The 22,198-nt window shown below is 57.8% G+C and overlaps 2 protein-coding genes across 2 annotated transcripts; one reads left to right on the plus strand and one right to left on the minus strand.

Annotated features, from left to right (window-relative positions):
* The first annotated feature begins 10,067 nt into the window (after window positions 1-10,067).
* Window positions 10,068-11,106, plus strand: Sycn (syncollin). The gene is made up of 2 exons (XM_026412170.2): window positions 10,068-10,462; window positions 11,097-11,106. The coding sequence occupies exons 1-2, from the start codon at window positions 10,068-10,070 to the stop codon at window positions 11,104-11,106; spliced, it is 405 nt and encodes a 134-aa protein (XP_026267955.2).
* A 1,111-nt stretch (window positions 11,107-12,217) lies between these two features.
* On the minus strand, window positions 12,218-15,064 carry Nccrp1 (NCCRP1, F-box associated domain containing). The gene is made up of 6 exons (XM_026412171.2): window positions 14,755-15,064; window positions 14,306-14,368; window positions 14,177-14,228; window positions 13,550-13,645; window positions 12,462-12,600; window positions 12,218-12,358 (listed from the first exon to the last, which is right to left on the minus strand). The coding sequence occupies exons 1-6, from the start codon at window positions 15,062-15,064 to the stop codon at window positions 12,218-12,220; spliced, it is 801 nt and encodes a 266-aa protein (XP_026267956.2).
* Window positions 15,065-22,198: the final 7,134 nt, after the last annotated feature.

The following is a 22,198-nucleotide window of genomic DNA, read 5'->3' on the forward strand; positions in this document are numbered from 1 at the left end:
GCACAGCCCAGCCCCTCTTCTCTCCCATTCTGGTTTCAAAATGTTTTATTCTTGTGCAGTAAGAGCTGTCTTGAGTTCTGTTCAGATTGAATCACCTCATTGGCTGGCTCCCTGAGTCTGCAAGTGGCCTCTTTGATGCCTGTTTTTGTTGTTGTTGTTGTTTAATTTTTATTGTTGTTGTTTGTTTCTTTTTGTTTCCTGGGATTGAACTCGGGGACACTCAACCACTGAGCCACATCCCCAACCCTTTTTTTTTTTTTTTAAGAGAGAGGAGAGAGAGAGAGAGAGAATTTTTTAATATTTATTTCTTAGTTCTCGGCGGACACAACATCTTTGTTGGTATGTGGTGCTGAGGATCGAACCCGGGCCGCACGCATGCCAGGCGAGCGCGCTACCACTCGAGCCATATCCCCAGCCCCCCAACCCTTTTTTATATTTGATTTAGAGACAGGGCCTCGCTAAGTTCCTGAGGCTGGCTTTGAACTCACGATCCTCCTGTCTCAGCCTCCCAAGCCTCTGGGATGACAGGTGGGCACCACTGCACCTGGCTGATCCCTGGTCTTTGATGGATACCTGTTAACTTCTCCAGTACTGACGGGTTGCTTTCCCTCTTTTTTTTTCAATGAAACCTCACATTACGTATGAACAATTAGAGCCATCCAAGTGTGGAGCACCTGCCTAGCAAGTGTGAGCACTGGTTCAATCCCCAGCATAAATAAATAGGCAAGTAAAAAAGCAGGGATTTGTGATCTCCCATAACAGGAAGTCTGGGGTGAGGTCGATCAGGGCTGGTGAACTCAGGACGTCGCACCTGTGTTATCAATAATCGAGATTCTTCCCATCTTTGGCCTCAGCGTCCTCCGCATCCTCAAGTTGGAGTTCCTCACGGTCACAAGTTCCAGGCGTTCCATCCCCTGGCAAGGTCCAGAGGAAGAAAAGGGACAGACTTTTACTGTGTGTCTCACTGTGAAGGAGACCCTTCCCCAACAGCCTCTTATCAGAATCCCCTTTGACCTACACTAACATCTCCATTCCGGCCGGGTGCCTTGTCTCTTGCCTGTCATCCCAGCGGCTCGGGAGGCTGAGGCAGGAGGATCGCCAGTTCAGACCCAGCCTCAGCAACTCAGCAAGGTGCTAAGCAACGATTGCTGTGTTGCTCCAAATGGTGTCACAAGCCCCAACCTAAACAGTCACTGGCAAGGGACCAAGATGACCCAGCGGGCCCAGACCAAGGACGGTCACTTCTCAGAGTGGGTCTTCAGGGGGAGTGGCTGTCCCACGGCTCTGTCTTGCTTGGGGTGAGTCCCATCGATGACTCCTGTCATCCACTTATTCAGAGTGACAGAGGCCTTGTAAAGCTCCGTCCTCTGACCTCGTCCCGGGCTCTCCACCTACCTCTTCTCTCTGACGCCACAGACCCCTTGCCAGTCCTCAAATCTTCCTTTGCATTGGCTGTTCCCTCTGTTCCTGCTGCTGGGGATGCTTTCCCAACCACCGTGCCCAGCCCTGTGTCCCCTCTTGAAAGGGACACTTGTGATTCCGTTTATGGTTCACTCAGATACTCCAGGACACTCTCCTCCTTGCCAGATCCTCAACTCATCCGCAAAGTCCTTTCTGCCACATAAGGGCACGTGTGCAGGCTCTAGGACAGGCCCTGGCGACCTTCAGAGACCGCGAGCTACTGTGTCCCCCTCCTCTGTGCACCTGGCTGTAGAAAGTCTAGATTCCCCTTTCCCCTGGAGCCCTGGCCCTGTCTGACTCTCTGTCATCCACCCGACCTGGCTCTTGCCCGACCTTTGGCACAGGTTCTCAGTATCTGCTCTTTTTTCAGTAATAGGGAACTTGATGGTGGCCAGGCCAAGGGCTGACCTGAGTCCAGACTCAGCTGGAGCTAAACTCTGACAGCAAGACGTCGACAGACGCGTCACTTACGTCACTTCTGGGATGAGTGCCCCTTCAGCTCTCTCCCTCCTCCTCTTCTTCCATGAGTTGGTCGTGACGCAGGCGTGAAGGACGGAGCCCAAGCAGCCACCTAAGACCATGAAGAGGAAGCCACTTATTGATGATCCAGCACAAGACACTTGAAGCTTGGGTTCTGCCACGGGGAAGCCCCAGATGGCCTCGGCAATTCTCTCTCTTGATAGGAAAAAGAAAAATATTCCTCATTAGCGGTAAAACCAAATACTTATCTGTGGGCAGAATAATGGCCCCCAGAGATGTCCCCAGAACTGTGATTATATTAAGTTAGACAGCAAGAAGGAAGTTGAGGTTACAGATGAAATTAAGTCACTCATCAGCTGATCTTAAAATACAGGCGTCCTCCTTCTTCCATAGTTTCACTTCCCATGGTCTCAGCTACTCATAGCCAACTGTGGTCTGAAAATATTAAATGGAAAATTCCAGAAATAAACAATTCATAAGTTTTTTTTTTAGCACACTGTGTTCTGAGTAGCAGGATGTAATCTCGTGCAGTCCTTCTCGATCCAGCCTGGGACGTGAATCTTCCCTCTGTCCAGTGTATCCACGATGTATATGCTACCTGCCCGTTAATCACTTAGTAGCTCTCTGGGTTATCAGATTAACTGTCATAGTATCGCAGTCTTTGTGTTCGAGAAACATCCATTTTTCTTAATAACTTCCCCAAAACACAAGAGTAATGATGCCAGCGATTCAGATATGTCAGAGAGAAGCCATAAAATGTTTGCTTTAAGTGAAAAGGTGAATGCTCTCGACTTAATAAGCAAAGAAAAAAAGTCTTGCGCTGAGGTTGCTAAGAGCTGCTGAAAACCAATCTTCTATCTGTGAATTTGCAAAAAAGGAAAAGGAAATTCACGCTGGTTTTTCTGTGGCACCTCAGACTGCAAAAATTACAGCCACAGTGCACGATAAGCGCTTAGTCAAGATGGAAATGTCACTGAATTCCGTCGTAGGTCTGTATGCAGAGGGAAATAACAGAGCACGGACAGAACGGGTACCCTCTGTGGCCTCAGACCCCAGTGGGGTTCTTGGAACATATCGCCCGTGGATAGGGGGTGGGTTGATCCACTTTCCATGATGGTTATGCCTCAGATGACCAACTTAGAAGGACAGAAGGCTGATTTTGGCTCACAGTTTGGGCGGTTGCAGCCCATGGTCAGTGGGTGGTGGTTTGGGGCCCGTAGCAGGACAGGACATCATGGCGTCATGGCAGGAGCATGTGAGAAAGTTAAGCTGATCACCTGATGGCACCCAGGTGCTAAAGAGAGAGAGAGGCAGGACCAGGGCCACCTCATGTGACCCAGGACTCCAACCAGGCTCCCCCTCTTACGTTCCACCCCCTCACAACAGCACCAAGGGCTGGTGACCAGGCCTTTCATACATGTGCCTTCAGAGGACACTTATTCCAAGCAGAACGTCACTATGGGAATCACCCTGCATTCTATAGGGGAGTCCAAAGCAATCACCCGGATCCTTTAAGGAGGAAGAGAGAGGCACAAGAGGAGGGTATGGGAAGGGATTTGAAGACGCTGCTGGCTTTGATGAAGGAGGAAGGCTGGTGGCCTCCAGAATCCAGAAACCCCAACGAAAAGGCCTCCCCCCACACACACTCCAGAAGGACCCCGCCCTGTGGCACCTACACATCAGCCCAGTGAGGCCCAGTTTGGACTCCTGAGGCCCAGATCTGCAAGAATGAACGTGACGCTTTAAGCCACTGAGTTTCAGTCATTTGTCATGATCGCTGTAGGAAACTCACCAAAGGCTGGTTCAGGCCTCTGGCCCTGGATCTTTCTCCGTCTTCAAGATCCCTGATTAATAATAATAATCCTGCAGGGCACTGGGGCACACGCCTGTAATCCCAGCAGCCCCGGAGGCTGAGGCAGGAGGATCGCGCGTTTAAAGCCAGCCCCAGCAACTTAGGGAGGCCCTCAGCAACTTAGTGAAACCCGGTCTCAAAATAAAAATCAAAAAGGTGTGGGGACCGTGGCTCAGTGGTCAGAGCCCTTGGGTTCAATCCTCAGCACCAATAATGATAATAACGACGACAACAATAACCCACGCCAGCATCTTCATTAGCAAACTGCTGATCTCTTTTCGTGTGCCTGAAACGGTCTCAGCACACTGGGCTTTTTGTCACATGGAAGCCACACAGCGATCCTCTACAGAATCCATAAAGCCTTAAATAGAAATGTGGGGAAAGAAAAGGCTGAAAACGAGACTCGAAAGTCAATCTCAAGTGCTAGGAAAGAGCAGCACAATAAAGTCAAAGAAAACAGAATCAAAGAAATAAAAGCCAAGTGCACAAAGGAAAGAAACGTTGTCACTGTCGTGATTGAAATAAGAACGCATTAAAGGAGAAAACCCCAAATATGTAATACACAAGATCCACTAGGTCACGGGTTATTGTTGCTCATTTGGAAAGACTATTAAAAGGGGTGCAGCTGTAACTCATCGTTGATTAAAAATAAAAAGGGGGGTGCACCAACTACCAAAATAAAGCAAGTGCCAACTTCCCTGCAGATCTCAAAATTCCAAGCGGGTGCAACTAGTTTTTGAGTGAATCACGTTCACTTCGCACATGAGGAAAACTGGAGCATAGAAAGGTTGATGACTCGCCCCAGGTCACACAGCGCGTAGGCAGCAGAGCCGGGATTTGAACCCGGGTCCAGGGATCCAGAACCAACTCGCTCAGCCTCTGCGCGTTGGCGCCACCTCGCGCCCGCTCTGGGATCGCGGTTTCCCGGTCCCGCTTCCAGCGAGGCCCCGCCCCCTCTCCGCGCTCGACGTGGAGGCCCCTCCCCCTCTCCGCGCTCGACGTGGAGGCCCCTCCCCCTCTCCGCGCTCGACGTGGAGGCCCCGCCCCCTCTCCGCGCTCGACGTGGAGGCCCCGCCTCCCGGGCCCGCAAGAGCCGAAGCTGCGCCCGCCCGGAGGGTTGAGCCTCCTCGCCCGGCTCCTTCTGGACTTGGTCCGAGTTTCTCCCTCGTCACTTTCCTTCCTTCCCGGGCCTTGCTCACCTCTGTTCCCGCCGCAGGTTCCAAGTCGAGGCCGTGTTCTTGCTTGATCTGTCTCGGGGAGACTTAAAAGAGTGTCCCGGGCCGCCGGGCGTCACCTGGATTGTGCAGGAGACACAGACCGCGCCTCAGAACCGGCCCTGGGCGGGACCCGGGCGGGACCCGGGCGGGACCCTCCCCCTCCCCGGCTACGGGCAATTTGGGTCACGTATGCATAGCTCTGGCCCAGACCCAAAGGTGGCTGTGGGACCCAGGGAACCTTGAGAAAAGGCACCCCTCACCTGCACGCAGGTGTGTCCGAGAAAATGGATGTCAACCGTGTCCTGACGTTAGATGGTGACCGATCTTCTTGTCTGTGTCGGAGAAGTTCATCTTAAGCATTTGGGTTCCAGGCACTGCCTTATGAAGATCCACCTGAGACCCCCGCCCCAAGAAATAAATGTTCTTTTTTCTAATCGCTAAGGTTTTGCAACCAGGAAAATTATATACAATTTCCTTTTTTTTTTTTAATACTCAGGGCACTTGACCACTGAGCCACATCCCAGCCCTATTTTGTATTTTCTTTAGAGACAGGGTCTCACTGAGTTCTTAGCGCCTCATTTTTGCTGAGACTGGCTTTGAACTCTCGATCCTCCTGCCTCAGCCTCCCCAGCAGCAGGGTGACAGGCGCCTGCCACTGCGCCTGGCTATAAAATATACTTTTAAAGGAGCTGAGCAAATGGGGATTATCAATACAGAAAATTATCTAAATTTAATATACAACCAGTGATGTCTGAAGCCCTGGAGCAAAGCCCAAGTTCTTTTTTTTTTTTTTAATATTTATTTTTTTAGTTTTCGGTGGACACAGCATCTTTGTTTGTATGTGGTGCTGAGGATAGAACCAGGCCGCACGCATGCCAGGCGAGTGCATCCCCATCCCTAAAGCCCAAGTTCTTTTGCATCAAAATCACCCGGGGGTGGTGGCTGGGTCCCGCCCTAGAGTCCCTGCTTTGGTGGGACTAAGAACTTAGTGTTCTGGCAGCTACTGCTGCTGCTGGTCCAGGGACCACACTTTGAGAACCACTGCCTCCCAACCATTTATGGCTCTCTGAGGTCATGTCATCCCTTAGGAATGACGGCCATGCTTGCAAATGATGACATTTCCATCAACAAGGGGCCACATATAGGATTTGGTCCCTGAGATGGTATCACCTCCTGACCTCATGTGTCGCTTTAGTTTGTGTAGGTACTCCACGTTTGCATCACAAAATCGTGACACAGTTCTCGGAATGTGTCCCCATTGTTCAGTGACGAGTGACTGTACATAAAAGTAATCCTGTTCAGTGACATATCATGACACAATGGTAATGAGCTCTGATGGCCCAACATGAACCTCAGGGCCGATCTGACCAACATCCGTCGCAGTGTCGACTGAACCATGTGCCACCCGCCTGCCATTCGCGCCTAGGTGCCATCCTGAGGGCGGCAGATGCCTCCTCTTTCCTCCCAGTGGCAACTTCGAGTCTGTGGCCGTGACCTTTTTATTGTCTGCTCAAAAATGTGGAGTCAAGGTGGTGGGATCTGAAGAGAGGGCTTCTTATTCTGTTTCCTAGACAAACCAAAACAGCGGTGGAGATTAGAACCTCAAGCCTGTCTCTCTCCCCACCGCTCGCCCGGAGTCCTCTGCTAGCACTGTATTCACATGGTGCCCAATTATTGACTTACCATCCCACTCTCTCAAGGGCTTATGGGTTCCCCAAGGGCAGGATGTTCTTCGTTGTAAATTAAAAAAAAAAAAAAAAATGGTGTAGTGAAGAGAGGCCGGTGTTTCCCAGCCCTGTGCAGTCTGTGCTGATAAACGGGGGATCACTCCTGGGTGGAGCGCTGCACGCACGTGTGAGGCTCAGGTGTGCATGGAGACTTCGAGGGTGCAGGGCTGGGGGCCGGGGCTGGGGGCTTGTTGGTGGGACTCCACATTCCAGTGAGGGTGTCTGTGAGCGTGTCCCCAGGCCTGCGGATCAAGCATGCGTTGGCACTCAAGTGTGTAGACCTTCCAAAGTCACCAGTGAGGGGCTGGGGTGAGGCTCCCTGAGAGCCATGAGCCTAGAGCGCAGAGCCTGGGATCATCCCCAGGAGAGAGAGAGAGAGAGAGAGGGAGGGAGGGAGAGAGAGAGGGAGAGGAATTCACCAGTGAGAATCCGTGACCCCCAGTGGTGTTGGAGGCACTGGTGACAGTGGTGTCACCCTGGGGACAGTGTGAAGGAGCTGCTCTGTCCCCTACCCGTGTGAGTGCAGGTGCTGGACTGGTGACACGCCCTGGTCTCCGTGGTTCTGCGTGACGCTGGCCCTGGATCTGCCTCCCTCTCGGGGTCTCCCTGCCCTTTGCGTCTCAGGCTCCTGGGGCCCTCACGGGTGGGACTGTGGGTGACCGTGCCACACTTACGTGTCTCCTTGCAGGGCCAGGAGGCGGGGCTCTGTGGTCCTACCGTCAAGGAGGCTCTCTGGGAAGTGAGCAGCTGGAGATTAGATTTCACGGGTCACGGGAGGAAAGCGGGGAGAAGGACACGGAGCCGGCCAGGGGAGGGTGGATCACTGTGAGGACAGTCGCGAAGCTCCTGTTGATTGGGCACCTGCGGGGACCCACCCCTCACTTCATATATTACATCCACTCCTTGTTGTTGTTCAGTATCATACAACACGTGTTTATATCATAGTAATAATCTCATGGCGTGCTCATGAGGTTTCATATGGGTACAGATCACTTTATAGAGAGACCTTACTTTCTCTTATCCACTGAAGGGAGGAGTAAATTGATGCTCAGAGAGGTAAGTGCACCTGCCCACGGCCACTCAGCAAGCAGGTGGCAGAGTCAGAATCCCTAACCACTGCGCTACCCACCCCCAAGGCAGAAGACACAGCAGGGCTCACCCAGTGGCCTTGGAAGGCACATAGTGTTGTAGTGTTGTGCTGTGGTGACGGCTGACGTCTGGAGACGAGATTTCATGGTTCTTATCTGTGCCAGCCTCCCCGCTAGGGGTCTTAATAGTGATGACGATGGCCAATGCTCTGTGGTACTCGGCAAGAGCTGGGCCTCCTCTAAACACCGTGACCTGGATCACCTCATTGACCCTGCACCAGCACTCTGCAGAAGACAGGATCCCTGTGCCCCTGAGGCCTTGGGGGTGGTGCTGTGCACAAGTTCTGTGCACAGGCCGTCTGGCTCCCTGGGCTTTTCTCTGAATTCACGGCCCCCGTAATCACACACACACACACACACACACACACACACACACACACGGTATAGGAAGAAGCAATACCCACTTGACAGATGAGAAGACTGAGGCCAGACTCGTGCTCCCTCACAGAGCCTCGGCCCCGTCCCCGGTCAGCCCCTCTGCGCCACTGACCCTGTCCTCTCTGGAGAGCTCCTGCAGGGCTGCGCTCAGCCCCATCCAGCCCCGAGCTCCCAGCCTCTCTCCCTTTCTAGGTTCCCCTGAATTTTTTCCTTTGGCTGAGAGCTCGCTGTGTATGTATGAACGGAGATGAGATCATTTTCCCCAGACAGATCTGGTTGGTTTGTTTGTTTACTATATAAAAGTCTTATCAGGGGCTAAAGTTGTGGCTCAGTGGTAGAGCGCTTCCTAGCACGTGAGAGGCCCTGGGTTCGATCCTCAGCACCGTATACAAATAAAGAAAGAAAATAAAGAAAATTGTGTCCAAACTACAACTAAATAAAAAAAAAATTAGGAAAGTCTGATCAGTGGTTTTAGTTGTTTGCTTTGTGTTGCTTTGGTACTGGGGATTGAATCCAGGGGCGCACTACCACTGAGCTACACCCCTAGCCCGTTTAATTTTTAAATTTTAATTTCTAATTTTTCGGACAGGGTCTTACAATAGTTGCCCAGGCTGGTCTTGAAATTTCAATCCTTCTGCCTCAGCCTTCTGAGTAGCTGGGATTACAGGTGTGTGCCACCACAGCCAGCTAAATTGTTCCCACTTTATACAGCTCAACAGGGCCACCATTTATTTTACAGATTCAAGATTTCCAGACTTGGTTAAGACAGCTCCTGGTGGGGCTGCGTGTAGCTCAGTGGTACAATTGCCTGACACATGGGAGGCCTTGTATTCTGTCCCAGCATCTCTCTCTCTCCCTCCCTGTCTCCTGGCTCCTGGGAAAGAGGGTGGGGTGGCAGCCTCTTTCCCCCATCTTCTCCCCCTCCTGGGTCTGTTCTTCAGTGTAAGCACGTGTTGGGGTGTGCTGATTTCTTCTTGTCCATTTGTAAGCACTCTTTATATATTATAGCTATCAGCTCTGTTATCTGAGTGTGGCAAAAATTTCCCCATGCCTTTTTTGTATGTTATCTTCAAAGGCTGAAAGTGTTCTTCGAATCGTCAACCCCAGATGCTGGGTTTCCAGTCTTGGTTGGAATTGTCTTCCTGTCCTGGTGAGGAGCTCTTCCTCCCCTCCCCTCCAGAGCACCTTTCCTTAGCTCCAGCTTCTCCTTTTCCAAGGGTTGGGTCCTCCCTCTCCCTTTGCCTGCCTCTCCTTATTTAATAGGGGGATTGTTCTGTGCCTTGTCAATTTTATTTTTGTTTTTGTTTCAGGGTACTAGGGATTGAACTCAGGGGCACTTGACCACTGAGCCACATCCCCAGCCCTATTTTGTATTTTATTTAGAGACAGGGTCTCACTGAGTTGCTTAGCGCCTCACTTTTGCTGAGGCTGGCTTTGAACTGGAGATCCTCCTGCCTCAGCCTCTGGAGCCCTTGGGATGACAGGCCAGGGCCACCACCCTCGGCTGCCTTGTCAGCGCCTGAGAACCCTGCCTTCCCCATGCAGGGACCCCAAGCCACCTATGTATTGCAAATGACCTCAAGTCCTGCCTACTGACCATGGTGGCCTTGCTGTGTCAAACGCTAGGTGCCAGGCTTTCTGCAAGCTTGATCTCCCTCCACCTGTGTCCATGGCCTGGGCGGGGAAGGTCCCCACTCGGGGGAGGGCACCCCCTCCTCCCCTCCCAAGTCCTTATCTTGCACCTTCTCCCTTCCCACGGCTCAGGTGCATAAAACCGCGAGGGGGCCAGCCCTGCCGTGTCACCATGTCCCTCCTGCGCCCGCTGCTGCTGGCCCTGGCCCTGGTGGCTGTGCCGGGTGCCCAGGGCGCCTGCCCGGTGCCGGCCGACCTCAAGCGCGAGGATGGGACTCGCACCTGCGCCAAGCTCTACGACAAGAGCGACCCCTACTACGACAACTGCTGCCGGGGCGCCGAGCTCTCGGTGGAGCCGGGCGCCGACCTGCCCTTCCTGCCCTCGGACTGGGCCAACACGGCGTCCTCGCTGGTGGTGGCGCCGCGCTGCGAGCTCACCGTGTGGTCCCGCGCGGGCAAGGCCGGCAAGACGCGCAAGTTCTCCTCGGGCTCCTACCCGCGCCTGGAGGAGCTGCGCCGGGGGATCTTCGGGGACTGGTCCAACGCCATCTCCGCGCTGTACTGCAGGTGCCCGCGCCCCGGGGCCGCCCCAGCCGCCCCCCAGAGACACCAGTCCTGGGTGTCCCCAAGTTCAAGGTCCCCCGGCACCTCACCCCAGCCTGGGCCAGGCAGCCCCTGCCCCTTGGGTCCCTCAGCTCCCTAAACTCAGACCCCGCCCCCCTTCTGGAATGATCGTCGCCTGGGAGGAGGAGCCCCAGGCCCACGCCAGCCTCCGGCTGCAGACTGTCACATCTAAAGCTCCCCACCCAACTCTGGGACTCTCAGGCTTTAACCCACCAGCCCTGGAGACCCCAGGACCGGTCCAGGACACCCCTCCCAGCCGCCCTGGGGCTGCCCACCCACCTGCACCCCCTAGATCAGCCCCAACCCTCAAATCAGTCCAAGAGTCCCCAGCCCAGCCCTGGAGGCCCCTGAGCCCACCCTACACTCAAATACCCAGGCCCCCAGACACCGGCACCTGCTGTGTCACCCCCAAAGCAGCCCAGCCGAGCTCCCCAAGAGCCCCAGGAGCCCCGGCCACACACTCCCGGGCCAGCAGCCCCGCTCCCCAACTCGGAGGCCTGGACCCCCACCCCAGCTCCCCACCACGCCCTGGACCCCAGCCCTGACAGCCCGGTGACCATTTGGGATTACGTTGCAGGTGCTACTGATCCCGGGGGGACTCACCGCAGCCCCCGCCCAGCCCCGGCCTCAAGACCCTGGAGGAGGGCGCCTTCAGCCCGCCACCCGCCACCCTCTCTGCAATACAGCCCTTGACAAGTTGTCCGTCTGCCATCTAGTGTGCTTGGGACCCACGTCCACGCAGGACTGGGTGGGACTGCGGGACAGCGGTTGGCCATGCAAATGCCCGGGAGGGTGGCCCAGCCACCAGCTCTGCTGTGGAGTTGGGGTGGGACGCAGAGACTCGAGGGGAGAGCCGCGGGAGGAGCTGGCTGGTGGCTGCATAGTGAAAGTCTCCACGCTTTGGGTACAAATCCTGCCCTGAGCCGTTCTGGCCCTCAGGTAGCTGGGACCCTCAGGAGACGGGTCTGGGACACCAGGGGCCTTCAGGGCCCTGGCCACCCCCAACCCGGGCAGGTGGAGTGGTCTGCTAGAGCTTGACCTTGGGGCGGGGTTGAGAACTTCTAATCCCCTCCCCCCACACGTGGAAGACACTTTAGCTCAAATCTGGATCCTTCTGTTCAGGCTACAACCTGTGTCCCCACCCTAGGGACAAGTGCCCTTGGGGACATCTGGGTTTGGAGACCTTGTGGGACTAGAGCAGAGACACAGGGATGGTGGGGGGAGGGGCATGGGGACAGCTTGGGGCATGATGACTGGCACGGGCTGGGGCCGGAGGGGACTTGGGAAGAGTCTAGGGGTTAAGAGACAGAGGAGAAATGGTGGGAGGGATGTCGAGTGGTCTGTGCTGGGGAGGGGTGGGAAGGAATCACAGAGGTCAGGGTCAGCGCAAAAAGTCCAGGGCTCACGAAGATGCTGGAGGGCCAAGGGCTGGAGGGTTTGCAAAGGAGAAATGAACCAAGGGAAGTTCTAGGGAGGGGAGACCAGGGCACAGGTGGCCATTCATTCACTCAGGGAAGTTTATTGAGCACCTACTATCTGACAAGCACTGACTTTGCAAGGAGTGGCCCTGCCTCTGGAGCTCAGAGTGCCGGCCATTCAGGGATGTGTGAAGGTTTCAGGGGAGAAGCCAAGGTCGGGGTCAAAGGTCAGGGGGTGCTCGGGGTCAGGGGAGGCTCTGGGAGGCCCAGGGTCAGCCTGTCACTCCCTGAGCTGCACAGACACGGAGGAGTCGGTCACCCTGGTCCGGCGAAGCCCACCGGGCTCCATGCGGTTCTTGGTCTTGTGCAGGAAGTGGACGAAGCGCACCCCGGGGCCGTACTGGCGGAACACGTGGGACACCTGGCGGGGAGGGAGTCCTGGTTAGAGCCCACCTGCTCCCCTCCGCCCCTCGGGGTCGTGGGGAAGCAGCGGCTGTCGCGCGGGGCGGGGCCAGGCGCCTCACCTGGACCCAGTGGCCAGCGGGGCCACGCCCAGAGCTCCGGGGGGCCACGTGGTGCTGCGCGATGACCGTGCGACGGTCCGCGGCCAGCAGCCACACGTGCAGCTCGTAGACACACTGGTCCAGTCGGCTGTCCTCGTACCTGCAGGCGGGGTCGGGCCTTGGGCTGCCACCACGTCCCAACAACCGTGTCCCCTCCCGCACTCAATACCCGCTCCCCACCCAGTCTGCAGGCCCAGCCTGGACGGCCCTGGCAGCCAAGGGACCAAGATAGCCCCACGCCCTGTCCTCAGGGCACTCACAGTCCAGGGGGACAGTGACATCTGGTTGGGATGGAAGGGGGGCGCAGGCAGAGGGGTCAGGATGGGACAGGGACCCAGAGCCCTGGGGCAAACCCATGTGACCCAGCAGGGGGCGGTCAGGGAAGGCTTCCTCCCCAGCCTTGGGCTACTGACTCCTGCCGTCAAGGGAGGCCATCCTGGGCCGGGGCTCAGAGGTAGAGCAGTCGCCTGGCACAGGAGGCCGGAGGCCATCCCCAGCACCACATTAAAAAACAAAACAAAACAAAACAAAACACCTAAATAAACAAAATAAAGGTATTGTGTCCATCTACAACTAAAAAAAAGTCTGTGTGTGTGTGTTCTCATATATATGAATCCATCCCAAGAATAACAGAGAAGCCGGGCACAGTGGCACATGCTTGTAACCTAGCAACTATGGAGGCCGAGGCAGGAGGATCACAAGTTAGAGGCCAGCCTTAGCAACTTAGTGAGATCCTGCTCAAAATATGAAAATAAAGGGCTGGGGATGTGGTTCAGGGGTAGACTGCCCCTGGGTTCAGTTCCCAGGACCAGAAAGAAAGGAAAAACAATAACAGAGGGGACAAGCATTCATACAAAAAGGAACAGCCTCAGGGAAGCCCAAAGATTTAGGGGCCTGGAAAGGCTGAAACCTGAGAGACTCAGAGTACTGGCCAGAGAGCTGGGCCTGCAGCATGGGGCGGGGGTCAGTGAGGAGCTCAGGGTCGGGGAGCAGGGGAGTCTGGGCTCTGGGGAGTCCCTGGGCCGCCAAGCGCATGCGCGGGCACGCACCAGTCCATGACGGTGATGTCCGGCTGCTCGTCGTCCAGCAGCTCCTCCCACAGGCCCTCGGCCAGGAGGCTCACGCACTGCTGCTTCACCGTCCAGCTGTAAAGGGGGCAGGGGAGGTGGGGTCTGGCACTCGCTGTGACCCCGGCCTCCCAGGCCCTGGGAGGAGGAGACCCACCCGCGCTGCGCCTGACCGTCTGGCTCCCACCGCCGCCTGGAGTCGATGCAATCTGAACCCTTTGTGCAGATGGGAAAACTGAGGCTTAAGATCAAAGTCAAGCAGCAACGAAGTGGCAGAGCCAGGACCCAACCCAGGCCTGTGCGACTCCAAGCCACCAAGTCCCACCCTCTCATCCTCTGCACAGAGCAGGGATGCGGATAATGGAGGACAGGTGTGGCCTCAGGTGACTCTTCCCATCCTGGGGAAAGAGGCTGAGAACAGGAACAGTAACGGTGGAATGGGCTGAGCACCTACTGGGTGCTGCCCGCTTGGCCCCCATCCTCTCTCATGACCAACCCTGTTGACAGCAGGAAAGGAGGCCCAGAGAGGCCAAGTCAGTTTCTGCAGGCTGCCCAGCGACGACGGCTGCAGCAGGGAATCTGGGGCAGGCCCCAGAGCCCGCGGCTCACCTGAGGTTCTGCTGGAGCGTCTCTGTTCTGATGTGCCATCCCCGGAAATTGCCTGGCGGTGGAAGAGGCAAGGGTCAGCCGGTTCCTCTGGGGGTCCACCCTCCCCTAGCGGCGGCTGGGAGCACCTACCTAGAGCCTCCAGGGGCTGCCGGGTGGGGCCGGTAGGGGGTGCTGGCTGGTAAATGTTGATCCCTGAAATGCACAAAGGGGGAGCCTCAGGCCAGTCCTTCCGCACCGTCACCTCCCTGCCCCCGGGGTGGCACTGGAAGGGCAGGGAGCAGTGACTCAGACCCCGGGAGAGTCGGTATCCGGAGGGGGATGCGGTGAAACCGGGGAGAGAGGCACCCAGAGACAGAGACAGGCAGAGGCTGGGACGCCCAGGGAGACGCAGGTGCAGGCAGAGACGCTAGGACGTGGAGATGCGGGGCCGGACAGAGGGACGCAGGGACAGACACAGGACAAGAAAGGAAACGAGAAGGATGAAGAAGGTGGAGGGGGGTGGGAGCAACAGAACGGGAAACTGAGCCGCCAAGAGGAAGATCCAGACGGTCCGGGTGGCGCGGGTGCAGCGTCCGCACCTTCGGGGTTGGGCGAGCGCAGCAGGTTGCGGTAGAGCGGCCTCCGCACGAGCAGCAGCTTCCAGGTGAGGCGCGGGGGCAGCTGCAGGCGCCCGCCCAGGGGCGTCCACTCGTCCAGCAGCAACTGCCGCGCGTGGGCCTCCGCGGGCGGCTCGGGCTGCGGGAGCTGCGGGCTCTCGGGGGTGGCTGGCGACGGCGGCGACGGCGGCGACGGCGGGGACGGCGGGGACGGCGGCGGCTCCTGGGGACTCTGGGGCGCGTCAGCCCCCGTCCCGCCGCCGAGCGCGTCGCGGTCCGGCTGCGCCTCCATCGCCCGGGTCTGCGCGACTGTCGCGGCTCCGCGGGGCTCGGGGTTACCTGGGGGGCGGGGCGCCGCAGCCGGGGGCGGTGGGGGACGGCGCTGCGCCCGGGGCCACCTCCCTCCTCCCGCGGTTCCGCCCCCCACGCCCCGCCCCATTCCCGGGGCCACCTGAGGACCCGCTGGCCCCGCAGAGGGTGTGACACCGCGCAGAGGGTGTGACACCGCGTTAAGGGACCCGGCAGGTGAGAGGCTCCTGGACCCCGACCCCCTGTCCCTCCGCGGAGGTCGCCAGCCTCGGTCCCTCCCCTGCGCCCTCGCCCTCGGCCCGCTGTTCTCGGTCCCAGGCAGTAAAGTGAGGCCCAGGGCGGCGCAGAGGCCAAGGTGGGGACCTGGGGAGTCGCAGAGGGGGACAGGGCGGGGCTGCTGGCCCTCCCCCCAGGCCAGGGGGCGTTGCAGTGGGGGATGGGCGCAGGGGGATGGGCGCTGGGGACCCAGCGGGAGTGGAGGAACCTGTAAGGCCAGGTGCCCAGGGCCACCTCCCGCTACATCCCACGCTGATCAGAAAAGCCAGGCGCAGAGTGGCCCCCCTGTGGGGAGGGTCACTAGCTGTCCCCACGGTGCCTCTGCTGGCAGGTGCTGCTCTAGGGGTTTCCGGTTCATTTCATCTCTTATCAAAGGTGGGGAAGGGGCGCCCCGCACCCCAGCGCAGCCCCGGGGAGGTGCCGCTGTTCCTCACTCTGCAGATGAGAAAATAGGGGCCACCCTCCCGGGACTGGTCCCCACCTGTTCCCACGGCACTTCCTGCTCCACATTCCCTTGAGACACAGGGACATGTGCTCAAACTGTCACAGACTGTGACACCCCAGTGATGATGCTCGGGTAATTGAGGGCTGCCTGCGCGCCAGGCGTTCTTCCCGGTCCTGTAGGTGGAGCAACCCGGCCTCCACACACACTGTTGGTATGCCCGGGGTGCAGACAAGGAACCTGGGGCACAGAGAGGTCAAGTAACTCCCCAAGATTGCACAGCTGGACCTGGTGAGTTGGGCACACCCTGGAGACTCAGAAGCGCTGCACAGGACACAGAGCCAAATCCACCCCTGGAACAAACACTGGTTCACCCAGAAGCAGACAGGGGACGATGGGGACATTAATGTCTGTCTTGAACTCATTCAGCCTCACTACAGCTTGCAGAAGCAGCAGCTGGTGATAGTGGAACTGAGGCCAGATGGGCAAAGTGACCTGCCTGGGAGACCCGGGAAGTGGCCAGGCCCTGGGGGGGGCACATCAGGGGATACGGATGGTAGGCTGCACCCAGGGTGCACCGGGAAGTCCCCAGCAGAACCCACGACACACCCGTAACCAGGAACACTCCCGGCCACCACAGGCACTCAGCGCACCTCGCCCCGGCTGCCCACCCACTGCCTCAGACCTGTCAGGGGCAGGAGGACCGCTGCCAAGTGGAGCCAGAATCCAGGGCAGGGAGTGGCCCCGAGCAGGGACACCACGAGGGAGGGGCCTGAGGAGTCCAGAAGGCGCTGACCCCACCATGCTGCCCACGTCTTGGCCCTCTGGGCTCCTCACCCACTTGTGACCCACCCACCACACGACAGCCCCGTGGGAGGGCGCGACAACCACGCCCAGCCAGCCGCTCTCTCACCTGAACCCTCCATGGCTCCCCAGTGCCTTCAGGAGGAGACTCCAGCTCTTTGGATTCAGGCCCTGGATTTCCGTGATCTGTTCTCTCCATGGCGGAGTGTGCGGTGTTTGATCCCAGGGAGGGGGGCCTAACCACTGAACCACACTCCCAGCCCTTTTATTTTTGAGGCAGGGTCTCACTTCGCTGCTGGGACTTGGGATAGGTGTGCGCCATGGCGCACGACGCCGGCTCCATCCTGGGGTTTTTGCTTGTGACCTTCTTCCTCCTGGAGTGCTGCCCCACCCCGTGCCCCCACGGGCCCTGGGTTGGAGCCTCAGCACCACACAAAGATAAATAAGATAAAGGTGTGTGTCCATAGAAAAAGAAAGAAAAGAAAAAGGCTAGTTCCCAAGGCCCACGCTGGGGATCTGGAAGGGCCTGGAGCCTCTGAGACACACTTCACTCTGCAGATCAGGCCGTAGCCCGCGCCCACCTGGGATCCCAGCGGCTCGGGAGGCTGGGGCAGGAAGACTGCAAGTTGGAGGCCAGCCTCAGCCACAGTGGGACCCCGTCTCTAAATAAAGTACAAAATAGGGCTGGGGTGTGGCTCAGTGGCCGAGTGCCCCTGAGTGCGACCCCCAGTGCCCCCCCAAGAAGATGTGGAAACTGAGGCACGGGGGGGGGGGTGAAGTACCTGCCCAGGGAATGGCAGGGCTGGGCCTGGACCCTGCAGTTGGGCCCCAGGGTCTGTGCCCTGGGCTGGGCCAGTGTCCCTGGGGAGGGGCTAAGTTAGGGCCAACCCCCGTGTTGTCCGTGACACCAGGATGAGCCTCCTCCCTGGTGACTCCCTGTCCTTAAGCCCCTTCGAGGTGTGGCACTTGGTGGCTCTCTCCAGAGGCACGGGGAGGCCTTCCCTGCTCTCCCAGTGTCTGGTGGCTGCTGCGCCCTCTGTGTACAGCCCCGTCACTGCAGCCCCTGCCTGTGTGGCCCCTGGGCCTCCCTCCTCAGGACACTCAGTGGTCAGTGTGCTGGGGGTCAACCAGATGGCCCAGGAAGAGCTCGCCTCGAGGTCTCCAGCTCAACTGACCTTTTCCCCAGATTAAGCAGCACTCCTGGGTCCCACGGTCCACCCACTGCAGTCGGGGACGATCAGGGGAGAGGGATAAGGCTCGGGCAGGCAGGAAAGCTTAGCTCAGTGGTTCTCAAATTTGGGTGCCCTTCAGAGCCCTCAGAGAACTTGTGGGCTGCTGGCCTCTGCCCCGCTCCCCTGATTCTGTGGTCCTGACACTTGGCCTTTTTTTCTTAACTCTGGGGGGGGGATTGACCCTGGGGTGCTTTATCAGTGAGCCCCATCCCCAGCCCTTTTTATTTTTTATATCAAGACAGGGCCTCACTAAGTTGCTAAGGTTGGCCTCGAACTTGCAATCCTCCTCCTGCCTCAGCCTCCTGATTCACTGGGATGACAGGCATGCGCTGCGGCACCCATCGAGAATTTACATTTTAAATGAATTCCCAGGTAATGCTGGTGTGCTGGGCTGGCACAGGCCCTGGGTTTGACTCCCAGCAACACACACACACACACACACACAACAACACAACAACACAACATGGAGCATTGTGCAGAAGCCCGGGCTGCCTGGACGTAACAATGCCTACCATAATCACAGTGTCCTTGGCAAAGGACATTCCTTCTTGAAGGCTTGGATTTCCCCAGGAGTGAGCTTCAGTCCTCCCTGGTTCCTGCTGGGGCAGCCCATGTACCCCCTGTCCTGCGCATGGTGTTCCATATTTCTTTGCTGCTCCTGGGCCCTCCAGCTTCCCTCCTGTCTCAGGGCCTTTGCACATGCTGCCCTCCGCCCGCATGGCCTTCTCCTAGCTGCCTCCACAGCCGCCCTCATCTCCACTCCGTCGTCACTTCCTAAGGCACGGCTGGTTGTCCTCATGTACCGATATGGCCAGGGGTCTTCCTGGGAGAGTCAGACGTCCTAGCTCTGCTTTTCTCTGTCGCCACACCCCGTCCTTTCTTGCACTTATTGTGCTCCAGAAATCCGCGGAGTCCTGGACCTGTTTGCTGGGTCATGATCTGGCTCATCCCGCCAGAATGTCAGTGTCACCGGGGCAGGGCCTGGGGCAGGGCCTGGGGCAGGTTTGTTCACTCTTTGTCCTGGTCCAGGCTTGCCCAGCGGCTCCGCCTGCTAGCACGGAGGGCCAGGAGGCCAGGAGGCCAGGAGGCCGGGAGGAGAGGGTCCAGTGGGAACCTGGGCCAGCTCCCCCACTTCCCTGCAGAACCCACGTCACCCCAGAAGCCGGCATGTCCCTAAGACGGAGCCTGCGGGAAGCAGGTGCCCAGGCTGGGGGAGCAGGCTGGGCTCCCACCAGGGCTGCAGGACAGGAGGCTGCACTGGAAGAGGCTGGGGGGGCAGGGGGGGCTGGGCTGAGTGCTGTGTGTTGGGGTGGCAGGTGGGGAGCCGAGGTCTGTCCCCTTGCTGGCTGTGACAGAGGCAGAGATGGGGGCGGGGCAATAGGGGAGGAAGAGACGGATTCAGAAGGAGCCAGAGCCAGTCAAAGATAGAGTGCGTGCCTGGCGGGCGTGGTGGAACACACCTGGAATCCCAGCAGCATGGGAGGCTGAGGCAGGAGGATTGCAAAAACGAGGCCAGCCTCAGCAACTTAGCGAGGCCCTAAGCAATTTAGTGAGATCCTGTCTCTAAATAAAAACTAAAAAGGGCTGGGGATGTGGCTCCGTGGTCGACCATCACCGGCTCAAAGAGATGAACAGAAAGGGAAAGAGTCAGGCTGAGGCATAGAGACAGCAAGAGAGACACGGAGACTGGGGTGGTCAGAGCCAGAGAAGGACAGGGGATCTGGGATACCCAGAGGCATCACCTGGGGCCCAGGGCAGGTGAGCATCCGGGGAAGTGTAGGTGTGCTGGGTAAATCATGTGCCAGTGAGACCTCTGCCGTGGTGTCCTTTAGAACAGCGACAGCCACAAGCTCCTTCTGTGTCTGTCAACAGCACAGTTTCCATCTGTCCTGGTTCATCTGTTGGGAGGAGTACTACACAGCCACGATCAAGAGCCAGGATGCTTTTTAGGTACCATCAAGTGACAGCCACCAAGGTGCACTGTTAGGAAAAAGCCAGACGCAGACGTCCGGACAGCATGCTGACCCGCAGAGCAAAGCGTGTCCGCTGTTTCCTGTGGGCGCTGTTTCCTGTGGGCGCTGCTTTTCTGGAAGGAGACAGGGGACTGTTGTCCCAGTGGCTGTCTCGGGAGGGGAGCTGGGGGGCGGGAGGAGGGGGAGGAAGGTCGACTTTGCCATCTGGGGCATTTGGTGCCTTGGGTCACCTGTTCACATCGCGGACGAGATTCCACAGCCCCGTGAGGACCTGGTGGAGGCTCAGAGGAGGGTGGGAAAGAAGGGGGGGAGGACGCTGCCGAGGTCCCGGGACTCCAGGGATGACCCGGGGCTTCTGCAGAAGGACGCTGAGCTGTCCCACCTCCCAGAACCAGCCCCGCTTGTCCCCGGGTCCTAGGCGTCTCCTTGGGCCACCCCAGACCAACAGCTCCCCCCAGCCGCCCCTCTGGCCCCGTGGAGGCACTGGCCACTGGGAAGAGAGAAGCTGACTCTTTCCTGTCCACACTGTGGTCCCTCCGGGGCACAGTGACCGTGTGGCATGGTGAGTGTGTGCAGAGACCCCAAGCCCAGTGCCCCGCCCCCTGCTGGCTGGGTGACCTCTGTGAGGGGCCGAGGGCGGGCCTCGGTCCTGGGCTCCTGTTTCCTGGGCTAGGTGTCAGGGCCTCGCTCCCAGGAGCTCTGGGGACAATCCTTGGCCTCTTCCGGCTTCTCCCAGAGACTGGAGACCCGACCCAGCCGCAGCTGCGGGCCCTGTTCACAAGGGTCACGCTCCTGGGTCCCGGGAGGACGCGTCTCCTGGGGACACGGTTCAGCCCACTCGGGTTGAATGAGGTCAGCCAGGCGCTTAGAAGAGGCGGGGACGCGGTCGGATTTGATGGCGGCCATGGCTCCTGTCTGTGTGATTTGGTTCCTTTAAAATCTAAGGGCTTCAGCAGGGAAATGGGTTTTTCTCGAAAAATAAAAATAAAAAATCAGAACATTTGGTCACCTTCAAGGCCAAGCGTCCTGGGCAGCGGCTGCCCCTGCAAACTTGGCCCTTGGTTCTCAGCCGCTTGCCTACCCATGTCCCCGTCGGGCCACGGGGACAAGTGAGTTCGAGGCTCCTGGCCGGGCTGAGGCACCCCCACCAGCCCACGGCCTGGCCCTGACTCAGGGCCTGGCCCTTCTTCTCCATGGGGCTCAGTGTCCACATCTGGGAAGTGGGTCTTCCGGTAACGTGGGGGGTGCCAGGAGGCATGAAGTGTGGGTGAACCCGCCCTCTCCTGCCCTCTCTCCTGGCTACACACCTCGATTCTTTTTTCCAAGGGTGATTTACGGCTGAGCCCCGCCCCCAGTCTTTGTTTGTTTGTTTGTTTGGTCGTTGTGTGTGAACAGCGCACCTTTATTTCACTATTTTTATGAGGTGCTGAGGATGGAACCCAGGGCCTCACACATGCTAGGTAAGCAACCCCCAGTCCTTGTTTAATTTTTATTTTGAGACAGGGTCTCGCCAAGAGGCTGAGGCTGGCCTCAAACTTGCAATCCTCCAATCTCAGCCTCCTGAGTTGCCAGGATGACAGGGGTGCACCACCTCTCCTGGTTTACCTGGATAATTTTTACCTTTGATACTTGAGACTTGGGGAGGTGCCCTTTGCTGAGAAAATAGCCAGAGCATGGCCATGGGCCATCGAGGTGTTGCTTCTCCCTCGGCTTCTTTCCCTTGATCCCCAGAGTCAGTGGCTGTAGTATTTAATTGGTATTTTGACTTGCAAATGAGGACCACTGTTTATGCCCTTAATTTGTACTGTGAACTCCCTGGACCTGGTATTTGCACTTCCTCTGTGTCTCACTGGCCTGACCCTCCTCCCCAGGGCCACCCTTGGTCCCTGGCTCTGACAGCTGCACAGGAATCCTGGGGACAGCCCCCCATTTTTGCACTCTGTCCCCAGAAAGGGCTCGCAGGCTGCGTCCAGCTCCTGCCCCATAAATAAAGCTGTGTGGCCACCGTCGTGCTCGGTCCCCGTGTCTAGACTGCACTTGGCTCTGGGAAGTCCCAGGGTGACTGCTGGAGTGACAGGAAGCTGCATGTGTCCGGTGCCTAATCTGACCAGGGCCGACTTGATCCGCCGCTCACCGCGTGAGACGGCATCGGCATCTGACTTTGGGCTCCTCTGATGACCCGAGTCTGTGCGCCTTGCGTGCCCTTGGGTTCTTTCTTCTCCGACTTCCTCTTCCTATTAGGACCACTCTGTTTCCCCCAAGGTGTCTTATCAGCGTAAGACTCTGCAAACATTTTCTCCATTTCTGAATCCTATTATAAATGATTATTTTTGTACCGGGATTGAACCCAGAGGCTCTTTAGAGACAGGGTCTGAGTGGCTGAGGCTGGC

This window comes from Urocitellus parryii, chromosome 15 (genome assembly GCF_045843805.1).
Source record: "Urocitellus parryii isolate mUroPar1 chromosome 15, mUroPar1.hap1, whole genome shotgun sequence".
NCBI classification, from domain to species: Eukaryota; Metazoa; Chordata; class Mammalia; order Rodentia; family Sciuridae; genus Urocitellus; species Urocitellus parryii.

Bases quoted from the DNA above. Each gene is read 5' to 3' on its own strand.
- Sycn (XM_026412170.2), top strand. From the start codon at position 10,068: ATGTCCCTCCTGCGCCCGCTGCTGCTGGCCCTGGCCCTGGTGGCTGTG.
- Nccrp1 (XM_026412171.2), bottom strand. From the start codon at position 15,064: ATGGAGGCGCAGCCGGACCGCGACGCGCTCGGCGGCGGGACGGGGGCT. The intron at 14,369-14,754 runs GTGCGGACGCTG...TGTGCATTTCAG, and splicing joins GCGCTCGCCCAACCCCGAAG to GGATCAACATTTACCAGCCA. The intron at 13,646-14,176 runs GTGAGCCGCGGG...CCCCCTTTACAG, and splicing joins ACGCTCCAGCAGAACCTCAG to CTGGACGGTGAAGCAGCAGT.